General features: G+C 40.6%; 1 protein-coding gene across 3 annotated transcripts in view; it reads left to right on the forward strand.

Moving 5' to 3' along the window:
• The window catches only part of Large1 (LARGE xylosyl- and glucuronyltransferase 1), a 569,590-nt gene that overhangs the window by 290,971 nt on the left and 257,157 nt on the right, over positions 1–21,462 (forward strand). For all 3 annotated transcript variants that reach the window (XM_052728941.1, XM_052728940.1, XM_052728939.1), the window contains one exon: positions 2,297–2,420. In XM_052728941.1, the coding sequence (XP_052584901.1) occupies positions 2,297–2,420 (124 nt within the window). The remainder of the gene's footprint in view (positions 1–2,296; positions 2,421–21,462) is intronic.

The raw sequence follows: 21,462 nt of genomic DNA on the forward strand, positions 1-21,462 counted from the left end.
TGTTCATTAATAGAAGTTTGCCAAAAATTTTTCTTTATATTTTCTCCTGAATTTTCTATTCTCTCTGTTTCATCATCCTGACCAGCATGTTTTATTCCAATAGGCATTTGGTTATTTAATTGCTCTGAGTAGGGGTTTCCTCTATGACTGCAGGAAAGGTTTGAACTGGATTTGCTATTGGGGCCTGCCTGAGGCCCCTCTGAGAGTTTTCCGAAAACTGAGGCAAAGGATTACCTTGTTTGTCTCTTGTTGATCTGCATTCATTGGTCCAGTGTTTTCCCTTACCACACCTTCTGCCTACTCCAGAAGGAAGGGGCATTCTCTTGCCATTGTTCCTTGAAGAAACATTGTTTCTAGGAATGACCTGTTTACAGTCCCTTTTCAAATGTCCTTGCTTTCCACATCCAAAACATCTAACATTCCTCAAACCTCTTGAAATTGCTTCTCCTACCCACATATCATCATGGTCATGAGCCTCAACATTAACCGTGTCTCTAATCCAATCTTCCAGAGGTGCAGATCTTGCCTTTAATGGCCTGATTATTGTTTTGCATGCTGCATTCACATTCTCAAAGGCCAAAGATTCAATTATTATCTAACTAGCTTCTGAATCCGGGACCATTCTCTTTACTGCTGAAGCCAGTCTTTGTAAAAACTCTGTGAAAGATTCTTTTGGGTCTTGTATAACCTTTGTAAATTACCCAATTTTTTTTTCATGGTTCCTCAACTCTGTCCCATGCATTCAAGGCTGCTGTTCGACATAAAATTAGGGTTTGGAATCATATAAACATTGTGTTTGTACTGAAACATATTGGCCTTCTCCAATAAGCTGATCCTGGCAGACTTGTATTCCTTTATCCCTCCATTGTTTTTCTATGTTTTTAGCTTCATCCTTGAACCAAGTTAGCCACTGAAGCCTCTGACTGGGTTCAAGAACAGCTTGTGCCAGCTCCTGCGAGTCCTGTAGTAGAATCCTATTATATGTTAACCAGGAGTTTTACATTTGCTTTACATATGGGGAATGCATGCCATAAGATACTATTGCCTCCTTAAACCTTCGAAAATCTAACATTTCAATTGGAGCCCAAATATTTTGTGTAGTCATTTGATTTGGCAACTGCTGTATGGTTACTGGATAAATTAAGGGTGACTTTGTGAAAACAGGCTTTCTTTCTGTAACCTTATGATCCAATCTTGAAATAACTTCACTGTTAATTTCTTCTGTCTGAATTTTTACAGGTTTAACAAGTTTTTCTAAAGCTGCCATCCTGGCCCTTAATTTGACTGTCTTTTTAAATAGTAAAATGAGGATAAGCCAGGCAGGAAAACTCTAGCTACACTTTTTACTTGTTTCATTGCTGTAAGAAAATATCCAAACAAAATCAACTTAATTAAGAAATAATTTATTATGGCTTGAAGTTGCCATAAAATTCAATGGGTTGCATTTTATCATGCAGGAGCACAAAGCCAGCTGTTCATCTCTGCAGTCAGGAGGAAAACATGAACAGGAAGTGAGCTTAAGCTATAAAAAGTCAGAATCATTCCCAGTTACTTTCTTCAGCAAAACTTTACTCCTAAAGGTTCCACTACCTACCCAAACAGTGCCACCAGCCAAGGACCAAGTATTCAAGCACTTAAGTCCTTGTGAGGACATTTCATATTCAAACCACTAAAGCTCCCAGAATCTGTGCCCTTGTGTCATGAACTGTCCAGTAAGGGCTGGTCACTGTAGACAGTTGAGTGACTACAAGGCTTGGACCCACTACAAAAGAGGCAGGCTGGTATCCTCAGTGAAGCTCCAGATGACTCCAGCATGAAAACATAGCTTTGTTTTGGAAAAGAACAAGTAGAAAACACATCTTATCTTTGAGTTAATGGAGAAGTATGTTGCCAGCTGTCCACACCAGTTTAAGATATGGCCCGCTGTCATTGTGTTTCTGCATTAATTCTGGTATGTCAAATTGGTAGATATAAAGATTGATGCAGTTGTTAATTAAATATGCCCCACTTCAGATTCTTAGAATCCATGTTTTTTTTCATAACAGATGTGAGAATTGGGTTTCGCCTTCTATGGTGCTTAGTTGTCTAGGCTCTGAAATGTGGAGGTTGAGGGAATTGTCCTCTTTCACTTGTAGTTCTAATATCTTTACCAAGAAGCACTGTGGAGCTATATGCCTGATTTATTTCCACAGTGTCTTGTGACACTGTCGCATATTATCAGTTGGGAAAGTGGTGAATTTGCAAGTAGACTCAAGGCCTTTAATGCTTTTTTGGCATCCTCCTTTCCCCTCCACAGGCGGAACCCTTTGCACTTCCACCTCATCGCTGATTCTATTGCGGAACAGATCCTGGCTACACTCTTCCAGACCTGGATGGTACCGGCTGTGCGTGTGGACTTCTATAATGCTGATGAGCTCAAGGTATGGAAAGGAAGAAGGGAGGAAGGGAGAAGAGTTTCCCTGATGTGCTGCATTGGAAACCTTGGTTGGGTATCATTAATTTAACTGTAGCAAGAACAGGAACCTCACTTCCTAGTAGGAAATGTTCAGTTTATAACTGTACTTATCTGAATTTATCATTAAGCCACATATTAGCAAAACTGGTCATCTAATACAGAATCTACTTTGGTCTGGGCAATTCCAGCCACCAAGGAAATCGGTAGAAGGTGAAGTTCACTGACCGCGGTATGTATCTGAACATGGTCTGTGGTTGAATGGTAGATAATCACTCTATTGTTCACTGAGGTGAATGTTGACCTCAGAATCTGGCAGACCTTGCCTTAACTCTAAGCACAGTTAACTACTGGTCACAAGACACAAATCAATAAGCAGCCCATATTAGCATGTTTTTCAGGTACGGAAAGGTTATAATCCCAACTATTGGGGTAAGTAGGAGTTTCTGATGAAAGATGATGATACCCCAAGAAAAATACACTGAATAAATACTGCATTAGGAAGATTTCAACCAATAAAATTCATGTGGTCATCTGATTCCTTTGCTTGAATGATGCCACCTTGTTTGCATGATGATTGAGATTGTGGTCTAATTAAAGACCACTGACGAGGGCTCCCAACTCTGCTTCTTATCTATCTCTTGTCTCCCTAACATTTAGCTATAAATATTAGAGGACACCTAATATGTGGCTTCTCCAGTGTTGCAGTCCTTTGCTTATTCTGTGCCCTCTATCAAACTTATTCTTCCTAATATCTTACCACCATCTGACCCATCCTTTTATAGTCAATGGCATTACTTTCCTTTCTCCTTTCCAAGAATGAGCAAGAAACTTGCTATCCACTTGGCTCTTACCACTATGTCTAATCTGTAGTTCTTAGTCCCCATGCACCCAAAGGTAGCTATGAATGCATCATGACACAAAATATAAACTTACATGAAACATGATAAGTTGTGTGTGTGCGTATTTGTGTTTACATTTATTTTTATTTTCTTATTTTTTGTAAAACACTTCCATAAATCTTGAGCAAGGAATGTGTAAATGACAGTATTGTGTCACAGTGTTAAAATGCTGAGCCTGCCATTGGAGTCTAGCAGCACCTCTTTATTGAAGTAAGAAGATGAGAGCGCATGCCTTCTTTTTCTGTTTTTCTGATACGTAGTAGGTGGTGCATGGTAGGTGTCTCACATACTTGGAGGTCTAGTGTACTGCTATTGTTAGAGGAACTAGTAGTTTTGGAGGAAAACTCTGGCTTTCTGTTTCTAACCACCTTGGGAAGGACCAGACACATAGGCATGGGGTTGATTCTGTCAAATAGATTCTTCTAAGAGCCACAAAGCCATTATAATTTCATTTCAGAGTAGGAACATTTTAAATAGATTGATCATGTTGATGCAGGCTAGTTTCTGATTTTCACATATTTCAGGCTCCGAGGTTGACCGAGACGTTCAGTATTTTGCATTTGGGGGGTTATTCTAATTTGTGTGCCATTCCAATCTATTCTGAGCTAAAATTGATTAACACTTTTAAAAAGGTAAAAACAAAATTTAGCAAATTGCTGTACTAATTAAGGTGAAAAGCAAGTCACTCTGTTTCCTAGGATCTTAGTGCATATACCATGCGTAAATGAAAAGAGGGAAGCAAGTCACTCAGTTTCCCAGGGTCTTAGTACATATACCATGCATAAATGAAAAGAGGGAGGAGGAACAGAGGGAGGAGGAGCAGAGCTGGCAAGAGGGCTGCCTCTGCCTCCACACTTATTGCTCACTCCACTTCCTCCCTCCCTTGTCCCAATCAATAAGCCACTTATGGCTTGTTTAGAAACACAGACTGAGTCAGGTAGGGTGGCACGGGGCTGTGATCCCAGAAATGAGGAAAATAGGGCAGAAGGATAATTATTTCCAAGCCAACCTGAATGATATAAAAGAAAAAAAAAAAAAAAAAACTGGGTGAGGGCAGTTCCTAAATTTTAATTTCAAATATTTGTTATAATGCCAGCCACTGAAGGAGGATATAGTATCTGTAACATGTCAGGTTCTCATAAATACTTGGTGCTTTCAGACACAGTGCCTGGAACCTATAGTCCCAGCACTAGGGAGACTGAAGTGGGAGGACTGATAGAAACTTGGAATTAGAGAAAACATAGTAAGACCCTGTTTTTGTTTGTTTGTTTGTTTTGTTTTGATTTTTAATGTTTTGAAAATTGAAGAATCCCACTTTCTTTGAATCCTAAGATCATGTAGTACCTAAGTTGTGGATCCTATTGATCACATGGCCTGGGATGTGATCTGTAATGTTGATTAATGATTAGGATGTTGAAGGGACAGGGTGCCCCCTGGAGCCCAGGACTTTTCCGAGTCCCTGAACCTCAGACGACAGGAGACGAATAGAGGGTCTATGGTTCTACTCACGGAGATCCAGATAGACCAGTTGTCTATTATTTTACATACTGGTTTCATTCTGGTTACATTTTTTGTCAATTTGATACAAGTTAGGGTTCTTTAGGAAGGAGAACCTCAGTTGGGAAAAATTCCCCTGTCAGATTGGTCTGTTGGATATATTCTTGATTAAGAGTTGATGTGGGAGGGCCCAGCACACTGGGATGGTACCCCCTCTGGATAGTTGGTCCTGGGTTGTACATAGACTGAGCAAGACATGGAAAGCAAACCAGGAAGCAGTGTTCCTCCATGGCCTCTGTTTTAGTTTCTGCCTTGAGTTTCTTTCATGTCTCCCTTCAATGGTGGATTATGATCAGGATATTTAAGCTAAATAAACTCTTTCCTTCCCAAGTTGCCTTTGGTCTTGGTCTTTATCACAGCCATAGAAAACAAGCTAGGACAGTTATTAACTGAGTTAAATCTTTTATTATTTAAAACATGTAACAATTTAACGAATTCCACCTGGCACATTAAAATGGGTACTATCTTCTAGAATCGTTTCCTCCATAGAAGATTCCTGACATCTCTACTTTTTTTTTACCTGTTACCATCCCTCTCCTATGTCTCACGATTCCTATTCCCACAACTTTGCAGGATAATGAATGGATACATTATATAGAACATGATGTTTTCATGTCATCAGTGGTCATACAGGAAAACATTTATATATGATCATCTCTGCCAACTTGCATCTGCCCCTTGCCTGGCTCATGGCACTCTCATCTGCATAGCTGCTTATTATTGGTTTGTCCTTCCTCTTCCTATGTGTTACCCCATATCCTAGCTGAGTCCTATCTCCCTAGCCAATATCCCCAACCAAGCTTCCTCTCTTGTCTTCTCTTCTGCTCACATTTCCTCTCCCAGGTCTATTCTTGCACAATAGCAAGGATCAGTTTTCTGAAAATGCAAGCCCATGCTGGGTACCCCTGTTTTCTGTTGAAAATCATCTGTGGCCCACTATTGCTCATAAGAGCAAGACCACAGCTCTGCAAACTATTTTTTTTTTTTTTTTTGCTATTAAAACTGTTTCTGGTTTCCCTTTCCTTGTTACTAAGTCATTACCTATTCTTTTGCTGAGGCTATGCTGTCGGGGGAAATTCCCTACTTCATCATCACCTTGGAGACCCTTTGTTTTGTGGATTGCATGTGTTTTTTCAGGGAACTCACCGCAGATCATAAAACTCCATGGCATCCTGTGATAAATTGCTTGTGATGGTTTGAGAATGGCTTACGTAGACTCATATGTTTGAATACTTGGTCAATAGCTGGTGGAACTGTTTGGGAAGGATTAGGCTGTGTGTCCTTTTTGGAGATGTGTCATTGGCAAATGCTTTGAAATTTCAAATGTCTACAGCATTCCTATTAGCCCCTATACCTGGTAGTTTTGTCTTAAGATGTGAGCTCTCAGCTACTGCTCCAATATCATGCCTGCCTGTCTGTTACCCTGCTCCCTGGCATGATCTTATGGACTGTTAACACTCTGAAACTATAAGCCTCAAATGAACTCTTGGTCATGGTGTCTTATCACAGTATTAGAAAGGCAGCTAAGACCCATAGTATCTGTTTGTTCCCTGGATTTTGTCCCTGCTGTGTGCCTAATTGGGTATCTGATTAAGAAAATGCTTGCTAAGTAACTCATACACAGTACATTCAGAGCTGTTTTGTTTATTTTGTTTTCAGTTCTGAGGATTTAACCTGGGGCCTCCCAAATGCTAGGCATGCACCATACTACTGGGCTATATTCTCTCCCCTTTTTTTTTTTACATTTTGCTTTCAGTGAGTATCTCACTAAGCTTCCCAGGCTAGTCTGGAACCTCTGATAATCCTGCCTCAGCCTCCCAAGAGCTGGGATTAGGGGCCTGGGTTACCATGTACAGCTCAAGCACTGGGTTATAAAGAACAACAAGGCAAGATTTGTCTTTGATCACAAAAGAGGGTCATTACATTTCTGAGTATGATTTGGAGTCTGTGGGCAGCCAGATGTCTGCCTGGCTGTGACTTTACAATAGTGGTTCTGTGTGTACCAGCACATATCCTAATAGGAGCCTTGGGACAGATAAGTAAGCATTTTTTTTCTATCTTTTCTTTTGACTGTTCCACTTTTCTTTTTCAGATAGTATTCATTATGTAGTTAGCATTGGCCTTGAACTCACCATGTAGCCCATGCTAGCTTCAAATTCACTGTGAAACCAGGATGAGTATTTTTCCATGACAAATGTGAGGAACAGAGCACATTCATGTGTCACACTTTAGATGATATCTGGGAAGGAGGAATAACAGGAAGGAAGCAGATATGAGCTGTGTTCTGTCGTTGTGTTCAACAAGTATGTCAGATGGCACATCTGCAGACACACAAGACAGCCGCCTCCTCTGATATGGCTGGCTCCAAGAAATTGCTTTGTAAAGCTCTTGGAAATGGCACTTCTCAGAAATGCTCCTGTGAGCCCCTTATTTTTTCTGTTAGTGCTGAAGATGGAGTATGAGGGAATAGGAAATTTATGAGGGATGGGTACATGATTAAAAACGAACTGTAGGAAACCCACCATTGACTCATTTACTTCTCTCCATAATGACCATTAGTGTGGATTTGCAAATAGAAGTCTCAGCCTGCTCGTCTCTGAGGCCTGTAGAATGCTCCTCGGTCTTCCTTGTACTTGCATGGCCCATTTATTTCCAGACTCTAGATCCCTATATCAATAGACTACCAGAACTGTACTTTCTTTGCTGTGAGCACCGCTCAAAGCTTGGAGCTCTGAGCCTCCAGAGAATGGGGGGATTAATTTTTTTATAGAGCTTTGTAGATGGCTGCAAACTGTCACTCACTTCTCATGACAACCCTCTGGGCTTGAGAGTGAAGTTTGATTACCTCCATCTCACAGATAATTCATAAACCTGAAATCCAGCACTGAAGAGTATTTGCCTAAGATCAGGCAGCTAAGAAATGCCAAAGCTGATATTTTACTTTTCCCTTTTGAAATGAGATGATGTGAAACAGGAAGTTGTATAATTCAGTAGGCATAGATGGAGTTTAGATCTGAAGGCAAGGGCAGCAGCCACTAGAAAAAGTGGATACCCTTGCTCAATGCACTTGGGGTTACTGGGCCCATGGGCTGCATCTAAGGTCTATTCACTTTAAAATTTATATGTTGTTTCTAGTGTTCTCCCTGCTTCTTCTCTGGATTCCCACAATTCCATGGGCTCAGTTCTAGAATCCCCATTACATGGATAAATAATTCCAAATCTTAGTTGAACACTCTGGAGCCATGTAATCATGGCTCAAAACCTAAAACTGTCTTAACTCGACTGTGTCCAATCCTTCTGTGTTCTTTTAATTTCTTGTATAGGCTAAGATATAAGTCTACTTAGACAAGGGTCCCCTAAGTTCTTGAAACTGTTCCTTTTGTAACTGTCTCTAAAGAACAAATTAATTAAGCATGAAGCCTCCATTTAAAGACCTACTGAGAACAGACCTTCCTGCTAGGAATAAAAGTGACCCACCCAAGTGATGCTCCTGAGGTTTGTGATGGCCTAGTTGCTCTCATCTAAGGACCTTGTTCAAAACTAAATGATCATACCCGTAGGTAGTTTGCTTTAAATCAGCAAAACAGTTCTTGCCAACTTTTACACAAGGCTCTGTGTGTCTGCTAGCCCTTTATCTTGTCCCATCTGGCACACAAAGTCACCCTCATGCCACCACTGAGATATCAATGATGCCAAGCTAATAAAGGGAAGCAGCTGGGGCAGTGGCTGTTTCATGATTCACCTGTTTGGTGGGGAGTCCTAATTTATCTCCTTTTCTCTTAGCCCTGATGCCTGCTTATTACCTATATTACAAAGGTTATGAAGTCAGATTCCAGACAGTGGTTACAGAAAATGTTGATGGTTGACTCTGCAAATTGGTACCCCCACTCATCTCTAATTGCCTTTGTGCTGCTTTCTGTGGAAAGAGAGGAGGTTCTCTTTTGATAGCTGTAATCTCTCAGTCCCCTGTGAGCCTTCAGGAACAACACTTTTATTGTTCCTCTCCATGGAACCATTAAGTGAACTTCTGCCTACCCTGACCATTTCCTAGGAAGATGAACTTCCTGAATACTGAATTTTCAACTGTTCTGAAATGAAGCAGACATGGATTCTATGTGTTGAATGAGGCCTGATATTCATAGCTTGTATAACAAGTAAGGCCTAGACAGGCAAGCAAGGTATCCAAGGTTCCCTCAATGATTATTTCTAACATAGACCTTTCACCCAAAATTGTATATAACATAGAGGTTTCATACTGGCAGTGGTTGTGCGTCTGTTAATGTGATTAGATATCCCTGAGTGCCTGGGCAGTTCTCTCTCCTTTCAGAGACTCTGATCTACTATGAGATGCCCAACAGAGGACCCAGAGGGAAAATACAGCTTGTGATTTCCTGATACATGCTAAAATAACCAGAGCAACACATAGCACTTAAGTCTTTCAAGCCATAGCTGTAGCTCCCTTTATTGGTAATGACTCAGTGCATTTAAATGGTATCTTATATTAGGAAGCACAGTGCTTGGTACACAGTGGGCACTTATCTTCTGCTCACATGGCTGTCTGTCACATGCAGATAGGCCCTCATCAGGACAATTCAGCTTATATTATTTCACCTTTACAACCATGCAAAAGCATTGTGCATGGAGTAAAGTGTACTGGAGATTTAGAATTTGGGTCTTTTATTGGCTAATGGCATGTAGCATGTTCCTCTTGTAATGCTGGATGGCAACAGAGAGCTGCAATGTTCACTTAGCCCTGTTATACCAGAGGAAACAGCCACAACTCTATGCTAGGTTGTATTGCTTGGCTGTAATTTCTGGATTCAGTTTATTAAATGATTTTCTGATTTAGAGTATTTTTGACTTAACATAATCAAGACTGAATTTCACCAGAAGTCAAGAACCACCAGTATTTGAAGATAGTTATTGTTTTTTCATCACTTTTACTACCAGATGACCTTTCTCTGGGACTCTGAACCCCAAGTGTTGCTATTAAGGGCATGCGCCACTAAATCCAGCTATATTGAGCCTGCTTAATGAATGGGTCTTGTTTCTTTCTGAGACTCATGGGATCTTCATTAGGAAAGAACATGGGAGTCCTCTGTTATAACCTCATATTTTCAAATATTTCATTTTTGATTAGTTCATCTTTGTTTGAACGCTTCTACAGATTTGAGATCATTTCCTCTCAAAGACTCTTTTTCATATTTAGAAATTCTTACCGAGATGTTTGCCTTGGACTTACCTTTCTGATTGTGTCCGTTGGATCAAATACTACTGAAGACCAAGTGGAAGACTATATTTGGTTCATTTGTAAGCACACTCACTTTCTCCATTAGACTGAAAAAAAAAAGAAAAAAAAAAACAAACCTGTGAGCAAGGGCTATAGCTCAGCTCTGTGTCCAATTCTTAGAGTGAAATATGGCCCAAAGCATCCCCTTAAAAGTTCTGTCACTGTGGTTATGCAGAGTTGAGCCAACCACTTGCTTTCTCAAAGACTTGGCATATCTACCAAATCCTCTCTTCTCCCTTATCATTTTATATCTTGAAGTAAAACCCAAAGGATAATATACAGAGATGTCGTACAACTTAAATATGTCTTTGAGCTGTGTTTTCATAAATGGTTTCTGCCATCCATTTTCTCTGCCTCATATCTCTGACCATTTGTGGATCTCCATGTCATGCATGTTACAATTTTTCCTGAGCTATATGTGCTATTTCCCATCTGGAGGAATCACTGGTTTGAGCTCAGAGACTTACCAAATTCATTTAAATCTATCCAATGTCTGAAACAAACCTTGGTTCTATCTTGAACTCTGTCTAGTTCTCATTCTGACTGTTTGTGATGATCCTGATCATAGCTCAGCCACTTGAATGAAATGCTTCTATGTTCCTCATTTCCCCATGTCCTCTCAAGAACTCCATATTCTATATAGGAAAGGTGCTTCCTTCATCTTATTAGTAAAGCATTGACCAAAAGCATTTCCAGGCCACTGCTAAGCAGACACAGAGAAGACCTGAGCTCCTGTAGACCTTAGGGCAGAACCACTCTTCTGTGCCACATACACCACCTGCCAACATCTTGAATAAGAACCAACTTCATGGATTCGAGTGTGATTGGTATAATTGATTTTGAAGTTTAAGCAATATTATTTAAAAAAAAAAAAAAAGACAAAAGCAGGATGGGAAGGAAGAACACTTTTACCAACACAGTTTGATGGGCAAAAGACTGGATTGGATTTGGGGAGTGGATTTTCTGCTTTGGAACTGTGGATGAAAGTGTTGCTTGTTTGAATGATTGACTTTTTGGGGCATATTAAGCTGAGATGGGGCTGCTGGCATAATATGAAGAAAATGTTAAAATTAAAGACGTGTGGTACTTCAAATGAAGGCATCAGATGCTCCATGATGAAATTCAGGACCTTTGTCTGTATTGACGAAATATTTGAACTGAGGGATCTCAATGCTCACCACTCAATGTACATTTCAGTAGCAGGGATTAAAGAAAATTCTTCCTTTAAAATAGTAATTTCCATTTATATGAGTTGATAGCATGCAGCATGATATGTTTAACAAATATAATCTTACTTTACTTCCACAGTGTATCTTAAGGTGGACATGCTGTGTTCACCATTTCCAGTTTAGGAAATGGATGCTTTCAAGGCGCCTTGTTTCAACCACTCTGCTCATAAATTGTAGAACCAAAAAGTCTGACTCTAGCAAAGCTGTTTGTTAGGAATGAAGTAGGGCATGGTTTCTAGAATTTTATATTTTCTTTAGCTACATTTTACAAAGCAAAATGAATCTGGGCATAGTGTCACATACCTGTAATTGCAGCTCTCAGGAGACAGAAACAGGAGAATTATGGATTTAAGACTAGCCTAGGATGACCAATTGAACAATTTTGAGAGTGTGGAAGAGGAATATGTATGGAGAGAATGTAATTATGCTTATAAAACAAATGTGATGAATTTTAATAATATATTCAATTTAATTAGTTTTTGTATTTGGTTTGTTTTGTTGAGACAGGTTCTCACTATGTAACCTTGGCTGACTTTGAACTCAGAGAGCTGCCTGCCTCTGCTTCCTAAATGCTGAGATTAAAGACACGCACCACTGTGCCAGGCCCTTAGTTTACTTTTATATGCTTAAAAGTACAGTTTGTGTGACTCATTTTAATTAAATTTGTTTTTAACTGATACTTTATTGAACAAAAAGTATACAAATGAATGAGCTAGCATGTGACTTACATCCACTGTATAAGCAAGTTAAACATACTCTTATCTATGATGAAAACTTAAAAAATAAAATATCTTCAGAGCTTTAAGCAAATTTACAAGAGTCCAGGAATAGAACCCATGTATCCTCATGTTTAGATTACACTCAAATATGTCATGCTTTGTGACCATCCAGAACAAACAAGCTATCATAGCTCATTTCCCAGCTACCTAAAGTCATTAAAATAGGTATTCAAGAATGAAAAGATCTTGAGACCCAGGTAGATGGCTTAGGTTGTAAAGATACTTGCTGTCAAGACTGAGGACCCAAGTTCAATCCCTGGACCTACATGGTGGAAGGAGAGAAACAACTCTAGGAAATTGTCCTCTGGCTTCTACTTGTACACCATGGCATGTTTGAACCAATGTAAATAAGTACATGCATACCACACATACACACACGCAAACACACATATACATACAATATTTAAATATAAATAGATGTAAAAAGTTAGTAAAAAAAAAAAAGAATGAAAGGCCTTGTTTTCAAGAAGCAGGCAATATGTACTGAGAAAGGGTATGTATAGAATGATCTGAAGATAGGTGCCTTAAATCAACTGCAAGACTGAGTACAAATGTCAGAAAATTGGTTTGAAAATATGTATAAATAACCATCTGATCACAGACATTAAACACTAGGGGAAATATGGATTGTGTTTAAAAGCTCCAAAATTTTTATGTTTTGAGGGAGTAACTCAACTTTCTGCAAAGCTCCAGTGTAATGAGTGATGAAATGAAGATAATTAGAAATAAGTTACTAAGGATTATTGTTATAAATAAAAAAAAACTACCTAAAGACAATAGGAAGTAAAGTAACAACTGAAAAAAACTGATACCATTAGATATACATGTGACAAATCATAGCTAAATCTTGTACCTGTCTTTGTACCTTTGCTTTTCTGCCAAGCAGAACACTTCTGGATAAAGCCTATACTCAAAGAAGCATAGGTGGGGATAGTTTCCACCACCAATATGGCTATGGCAAAGAACTAAAACCAAAGAGACTTTTAAAAAATATGATCAAGGTCAACAGCTATCAATCTCCATAGCCACCATCTTCTGAAGAATGGATTTTCAAATGTTCATGACAAATTTATGTGACTGATGTGTTCCAGGACACAGAAAAACCTCCTTTAATTCCAGACCAACAATGCTGCTAGCACCCCTGACCTGACTCCAGTGTGGGAAAATGACCCGCCAGAAACTTAATTTTGAGTGATAAATTCAGAATACTTGAACGTTGGGAAGAGGAACAGCATCTTCTTAAATTTTTATTTAATTCTGAAGGAAATAAAAATGTTGACTATGTTGCAATTAGTAAAAGGACATTGAACACATCGTTTCCAGAATTCGCCCAGAGCTACCATTGGAGATGTGTTAATAACCTTTCATGCTCATTATTCAGAAAAAAGATGGTGATGAATGAAAATTGCTTTCCATTCAGTAATTGAAACATGAGCAATGGTGTGGCCCAAGGAAAGCAAAAAGGAAATAGAGTCAACAGCAAAAGTCTGTGAAGTGAAAAAAAAATAAAGGCATGAAAAGTAAAAGAATTAATTTTAAAAGCCAGTGCAGTTCAAAGGAATATGCCTAACCTTGGTTAAGTTGAAAAATAGTGGAGAAAGTACTAATAAAGAAAACAAATTTTGGGGCTGGAGAGATGGCTCAGCGGTTAAGAACACTGACTGTTCTCCCAAAGGTCCTGAGTTCAATTCCCAGCAATCACATGGTGGCTCACAACCATCTGTAATGAGATCTGGTGCCCTCTTCTGGCCTGCAGGTATACATGCAGACAGAATACTGTATACATAATAAATAAATAAATCTTTAAAAAAAAAAAAAAAAAAGAAAACAAATTTTAAGATGGAGGATGGCTATCAATCAATCTATCTATATCTATATCTATATATCAGTGATAAGTTAATAACTGACGTTTATTAGTCATTCATCATGCATCTCATGCAACACTAAGTACTTAGTGTGGGCTAACTTATTTCATCCTCATAGTGACTCTTGACTGTTAGTGTTCTATTTTTCAAATGTGAAACTTGGGCACAGAGTTAGACATAAAATGCTGGAAAGGCTGAGCCAGGTGCCTTGATACAGGGGGAGGCGCTTGGACTTGCTTCAACTGAATGTACCAGGCTTTGCTGACTCCATATGGGAGGCCTTATCTTTTCAAAGGAAGGAATTGGGGGTGGGCTGAGCGGGGAGCAGGAGAAGGGAAGTGGGGTCTGTGGTTGGCATGTAAAATGAATAATAAATTTCATAATAAAGGAAAAATAAATGCTAGAAAGGGACTTTGGTCCTCCCTGTAAAGTCTGTGCTGATTTGTGAAAATGAAGTTGTATTTGCCTAAAAGAATGTTTGCATTATCTGTCCTCAGGAAGGAAGCTGTTTTTTTTGTTTGTTTGTTTGTTTGTTTTTGCAGTAGACAGTATTCAACAGAGAGCTGCACTGCTGGTCACAGTGTAGAGAATAAGCAACTGTTGTGTTCTCAGCCTTAACCTCAGTGTGACACCTATATCACACTGTCTCCATCCATGGCTCAGTGACCACTGCAGAAGAGAGGGTGGAAAGATAGAAAGAGCCAGAGTTTGGAAAAGACCACTGCAAAAGTGTCTTCTGGATATGACATGGTCATTGTATATGAAGTTACACAGCAGTGATTACCTGAACAAGACCTGAACACCATCTAGCCAGTCAACATTCCAATTAGGGACACAGGAGGGGATCACAAGGGCCCACTGCTCTCTGAGAGCTGTTGTTAGTTAATGGCTGCTGGAGAAAGAAGAATCAATTTTTGTCAAGAGTACATGATAAACTTTATTTCTAGGTCATCTGTGTGCAGAGGTAGAGTTTGGGGCCCTAGCTATACATGGTATTCTTTCTGCCACTTGGCAAGACAAAATACTGGACCATATCCTTCCTCCCCTATGTAAAAGCTGGTGTCCAGAGTAATATTTGATCTCCACAACTGTAGGTAGAGTTTTCCTGCCTGGCCCACAGTCAGGGCAAATCTCTCTCACCTGCCAGTCCCACAGCCGTCAGACCCGACCAAGTAAATACAGAGACTTGTATTGGTTTCAAACTGTATGGCCATGGCAGGCTTCTTGCTAACTGTTCTTTCAGCTTAAATTAATCCATTTCCATTAATCTATACCTTGCCACATGGCTCATGGCTTACCAGCATCTTCACATGCTGTTTCTCATCGTGGCGGCTGGCAGTGTCTCTCTGACTCAGCCTTCCACTTCCCAGCTTTATTCTCCTCCTTGTCCCGCCTACACTTCCTGCCTAGCCAATGGCCAATCAGTGTTTTAATTATTGACTAATCAGCAACACATTTGCCATACAGAACATCCCACAGCACTTCCCCCCCTTTTTTTTTTTAAAAAAAGGAAGGTTTTAACCTTAACAAAGTAAAATTACATATAATTTGGGAATTTGGGCGTAGCTTCTCTTACTACTTCCTGCTGGAGGGGGGCACTGTATCTTATGGGGAAACAAAGAAAATTTTAGGATTATGGAATAGTCCATGAGGGTGTATCGTCTGAGCCAGTTGCCTTCAAACCGTTCTGGATGTTGGATCATCTGGGCCATGGTGTCATCGGAGACCTTTCAGGGGGTCTTGGCTGGTCAAACCTGATGTGTCTTAATCTGGAACAAATCCATAGCCTCTGGCTTTCTGTGGAAACAAAAGCAGAGTCTCCTTTCCAAAGCAACATATCTTTATATTCAAATTTTGAAGTCAAGGTACCTTTAAAATATACATTTTGGCATAACTCAACAGCTTTTACAATCAAATGTTTTTCTGCAGTTAAAAGTCCCAAAGACAACACAATGCAGATTCTCTGTGTAATATCCATTTTTACGTGGCTTATTTTCTATATTAATTTTACTGTCTCTTTAAAGACTTTATTTTTTAAAACTATGTATTTGTTTATATAACTGTATATATCACCTTTTTTGTCTCTTTCAAGCCTACGTATTTTTACATACATTTTAAACTATTACATCTGAATCTGTCTTATTGTGAATCTATTGCTTTAAGCTGCAGCAGCTGTGGCTGCTGGCTCCGCCCACCTCAGCTTCCCAAAATGGCTACATTTACCACCAGCTCTGGGAGCTATCGTGGGTCTATGCTTTTATCCAAACAGCGTGTAGTCCAGAAACCTCCCCTTTTGCTCTGCACCAGCAAAGGCTAAATCCACTATGCAGCTCAAAGTGCCACTTGCAAAGGCCTCATTCCCGCCATAGGCAGGTTGAGCACGCACGCTAGGAACCCACCAGTAGCTCAAACCAGCAGCTGCCGCTCATTTGAGAGAGACAATTAGGAACTGTTTTTAGCTCCGTTTTAGAATCTTTTCTCAGGTTTTTAGGTGGAAACTCTTGCCACCACGTTGGACGCCATTTGTAGGTAGAGTTTTCCTGCCTGGCCCACAGTCAGGGCAAATCTCTCTCACCTGCCAGTCCCACAGCCGTCAGACCCGACCAAGTAAATACAGAGACTTGTATTGGTTTCAAACTGTATGGCCATGGCAGGCTTCTTGCTAACTGTTCTTTCAGCTTAAATTAATCCATTTCCATTAATCTATACCTTGCCACATGGCTCATGGCTTACCAGCATCTTCACATGCTGTTTCTCATCGTGGCGGCTGGCAGTGTCTCTCTGACTCAGCCTTCCACTTCCCAGCTTTATTCTCCTCCTTGTCCCGCCTACACTTCCTGCCTAGCCAATGGCCAATCAGTGTTTTAATTATTGACTAATCAGCAACACATTTGCCATACAGAACATCCCACAGCACACAACTATTTAAAATCAAGACTTACAGCTTACACTGTAGTGTGTGTTGTGGATGTGGAGGTAGGGAGAGTGGAGCTTGTGTGTGCATATGCAGAGTCCAGAGAAAGATGTCAGGTGTCCTCTGTCACTCACTGCCTTAGCCCCTCAAAATGGAGTTTCACACTGTACCCAAAGCTTGGTTTTTGTTTGTTTGTTTTTTTGTTTATTTTGTTTTGATTTTTTTTTTTAAAAATTGTGTTATAGATGTGCATAGCATGCCCAGCTTTTTAGGTGAGTACTAGAGATCTAAACTCAGGTCCTCATGTTTGCAAGCAAGTTCTCTTAACTGCTAAGCCATCTCTGCCCCTGGACTTGCTCTGAATTTTTGTAATTCCGCTCTTGTACAGACTGGTGTTTTCATAACATGCACATACATATACATTTAAGTTTTTCACTGACAGCTTGCGAGATTTCCTGAAGTGAGAGATGCATGCTTAGCAATAGATCAGTGTAGATAAATTGCCCTCATATTAAAAAAAATTGGACTTTAATTTTATAGGGTTTAGAACTGAGTCCAAAAGCTGTTTCCCCAATCTATACAGCATGTGTCAGGGAAGAGGAACGAGCTAAATTGTATGGTCTTTGCTCAGTTCTGTCCAGAATTCTAGTTTTATTACTGATCAACTTGTAACAAAATGACAACTGTAGACCTTGGGGTACTGCCAAGTCATGGGTCCTTCTAGTTCCTGTGAGGTGGTCGGCTCTAGGAATCCAGTAAAGGGATTGGTTCTAAAGGCATGCCTTGGTGGATAAACCAAGAAAAAATGAATTTTCTTCATGTTCTATAGACTTACTGTTTTGTTTTAAATGGTTCCCTAAGAGAAGAGTCTAAAATACCTTGGGTAGAAGCTCCCTCTGTAAATGGCTCACACCCTTGGCAAGACAGCTGCCCTGACAGGGTATGAACATGATAAGCAGAAGACAGATATGTGACATGGACAGACGATCAGATCTCACTCTCTGACTTAGAATTCTAGTAAAAGCTGGTGGGTACACTGGTAGAAAAATGGGGGAAATTGAGACAGAACAAATTTTCATAGGAAGGCAAGAGTTACGTTTGCTGTCTAGATTTCCACTTGCTGGTGTTTAGAACTATAAGTGTGACTAGCATACTGCCCAATGCAAGGGGATATGCTCACCCCTTATGTATTTTGTTACCCCTGAAATAATGGTGTATACAGGATGAACAGAGACACAGTGCCTCATAGGAACAGATAAAGGAGACTTGGATGGGGGTAGTCAATAAAGTGCTTGCCTTGAGAACCTGACTTTGATTACCCGAATGCATAATGCATGTAATAAACTGAGCACAGTGTCACACACTTAAAATCCAGCACTAGGGAGGCAGAAATAAGAGGATCCCTGTTGCAGCCATACATTCATACATATGCATGTGTGTATACATGCATGCATGTACAGGTGTGTGTGCAAACACACACACACACACATACACACATACACACACATACACACAAAAGAATAGGTATTTTGTTGGGGTTTTTTTTTTCTTTTGGGGGCCCACCACCCAGCTCCCAAATAAATCACATATGGAGACTTATTGTTAATTATAAATGCCCTGCCTTAACATGGCTTGTTTCTTGCCAGCTTTCCTTTACTTAAATTACCCTATCTACCTTTTGTCTCTGGGCTTTTCCCGTAAATCTTACTCTTGCTCCATGGCTTGCTGTGTAGCTGGGTGGCTAGCCCCTGGAGTCCTCCTCCTTCTCTCTCATTCCTAGACTTCTCTTCTCCCAGATTTCTCCTATATATTCTCTTTGCCTGCCAGCCCCACCTATCCTTTCTCGTGCCCTGCTATTGGCCATTCAGTTCTTTATTAGACCATCAGGTGTTTTAGACAGGCACAGTAACACAGCTTCACAGAGTTAAACAAATGCAACATAAACAAAAATAACACACCTTAAAATAATATTCTACAGCTTGGTGTGTTTACTGTGTCGCATCGTGAAGCTGGATTCCAGGCAAAAAACTCCACCCTCTACTTTTCATGCAGAGCAAATGTCTATGTGCTCTTCACCTAGGATGGTTAACATCTAGTACTCAGATGCCTCACAGCCAGTACTTAGGTGTCAGTGTTGAGACAGCTGCTCAATCTCTGGAGCTCAAATTCCTTGTTTTAATGTGCAGTGGAGTTTACCTGCTGACACCTACTGAGCTCTAGTGGAAAGGTGCACCTTGTCTTGCTGAGAAAGAGCCAACAAAGGCATAGCTCACTGTCTCCAGCCAAGAGAGGCTTTTCCTGAACCAGTTGGTGGACAGTCATGCTCTTCCAATCCTTAAATCCCTTTTTGAGGGGCAGAAAATCAGGTTATTTGGCTAGTTTCGGTAATGTGGACTGAACTCTAGCTTCCTCCCCTCTTCAAAGTCTTTCCTTACCTCTGAAAATTCAAAATTTCCACTGGGTGCAAACATAAAACACTTGATTCTCCTGCCAGTATCAGTATCAAATGAAGATTGTGTGTGTGTGTGTGTGTGTGTGTGTGTGTGTGTGTGTGTGTGTGTTTTCAATATTCCTTTGAATGAAGTTCCTCAACCTTAACACTTGATAATTTGGGCCTGGCAGTTATTTGTAGTGAAAAATGTTCATTCTGAGACTACTGAGCACCCACCCCTGGTCTCTCCCCATAGCTCCCTGTAACACACACTCTCTCTCTCTCTCTCTCTCTCTCTCTCTCTCTCTCTCTCTCTCTCTCTCTCTCTCTCTCACACACACACACACACACACACACACACACACACACACACACACACACACGCACACACACACACACACACATACACACACTCAAATTTTGACAACTGAGAACATTTTCAAGCTTTGCCAAACAGTCCTTAGTGACCTCCACATTAGAATCTTAAAAACATTAGGGTGACCCTATCACCCACCAAATGCTACCTACTATGGCTTCAGAGCAGATGGAATGACAAACTCAAAACACTGAACCCAGAGAGCAGAAAGCAGATTATGTCCTTTTTTTAAACCCAATTACATGAAACACTGTGTTGCTTGCATTGGGTACATCCCCAATGTACCCTATAGTGATTTCTATTCATGCTCCTTAGCCCAGCTGGCTGCCCCAGGGCCAGGTTCCCTTGGTTTTCTTTTTTTTTTTTTTTTTTTTTATTAATTTATTTTGCAATACAATTCAGTTCTACATATCAGCCACGGATTCCCTTGTTCTCCCCCCTCCCGTCCCCCTCACCTTCCCCCCAACCCCCCCCCCCATTCCCATCTCCTCCAGGGCAAAGCCTTCCCCACAGACTGAGGTCAACCTGGTAGACTCAGTCCAGATAGGTCTAGTCCCCTCCTCCCAGGCCGAGCCAAACAATCCTGCATAGGCCCCAGGTTTCAAACAGCCAACTCATGCAATGAGCACAAGATCTGGTCCCACTGCCTGGGTGCCTCCCAAACAGATCAAGCCAATCAACTGTCTCATCCATTCAGAGGGCCTGATCCAGTGGGGACCCCTCAGCCATTGGTTCATAGTTCATGTGTTTCCATTCATTTGGCTATTTGTCCCTGTGCTTTATCCAACCTTGGTCTCAACAATTCTCGCTCATATAAACCCTCCTCATTCTCGCTAATTGGACTCCCAGAGATCCACCCGGGGCCTAGTCATGGATCTCTGCATCCAGATCCCTCAGTAGTTGGATGAGGTTTCTAGCACAACAATTAGGGTGTTTGGCCATCCCATCACCAGAGTAGGTCAGTTCAGGCTGTCTCTCGACCTCTGCCAGCAGTCTGTTGTGTGGGTATCTTTGTGGATTTCTGTGGGCCTCTCTAGCACTTTGCTTCTTCCTATTCTCATGTGGTCTTTATTTACCATGGTCTCCTATTCCTTGTTCTCCCTCTCTGTTGTTGATCCAGCTGGGATCTCCCGCTCCCCCAAGCTCTCTTTCCCTCAACCCTCGCCTTTCATTACCCCCACTCATGTCCAGGCTGTTCATGTAGATCTCATTCCATTTCTGTCAGAATGGCTAAGATCAAAAACACTGAAGACACCTTATGCTGGAGAGGATGTGGAGCTAGGGGAACTCTCCTCCACTGCTGGTGGGAATGCAAGCTTGTACAACCACTTTGGAAATCAATATGGCGCTTTCTTAGAAAATTGGGAATTCATCTCCCCCAAGATCCAGCTATACCACTCTTGGGCATATACCCAAGAAATGCTCAACCACACCATAAGAGCACTTGTTCAGCTATGTTCATATCAGCATTGTTTGTAATAGCCAGAACATGGAAACAACCCAGATGCCCTTCAACTGAAGAATGGATAAACAAAATGTGGTACATATACACAATGGAATACTACTCAGCAGAGAAAAACAATGGCATCATGAGGTTTGCAGACAAATGGATGGATCTAGAAAAAATCATCCTGAGTGAGGTAACCCAGACTCAGAAAGACAAACAT

The sequence above is a fragment of the Peromyscus californicus genome, unplaced genomic scaffold (genome assembly GCF_007827085.1).
Source record: "Peromyscus californicus insignis strain IS unplaced genomic scaffold, ASM782708v3 Scaffold_8__1_contigs__length_139910024, whole genome shotgun sequence".
Lineage (NCBI taxonomy): Eukaryota > Metazoa > Chordata > Mammalia > Rodentia > Cricetidae > Peromyscus > Peromyscus californicus.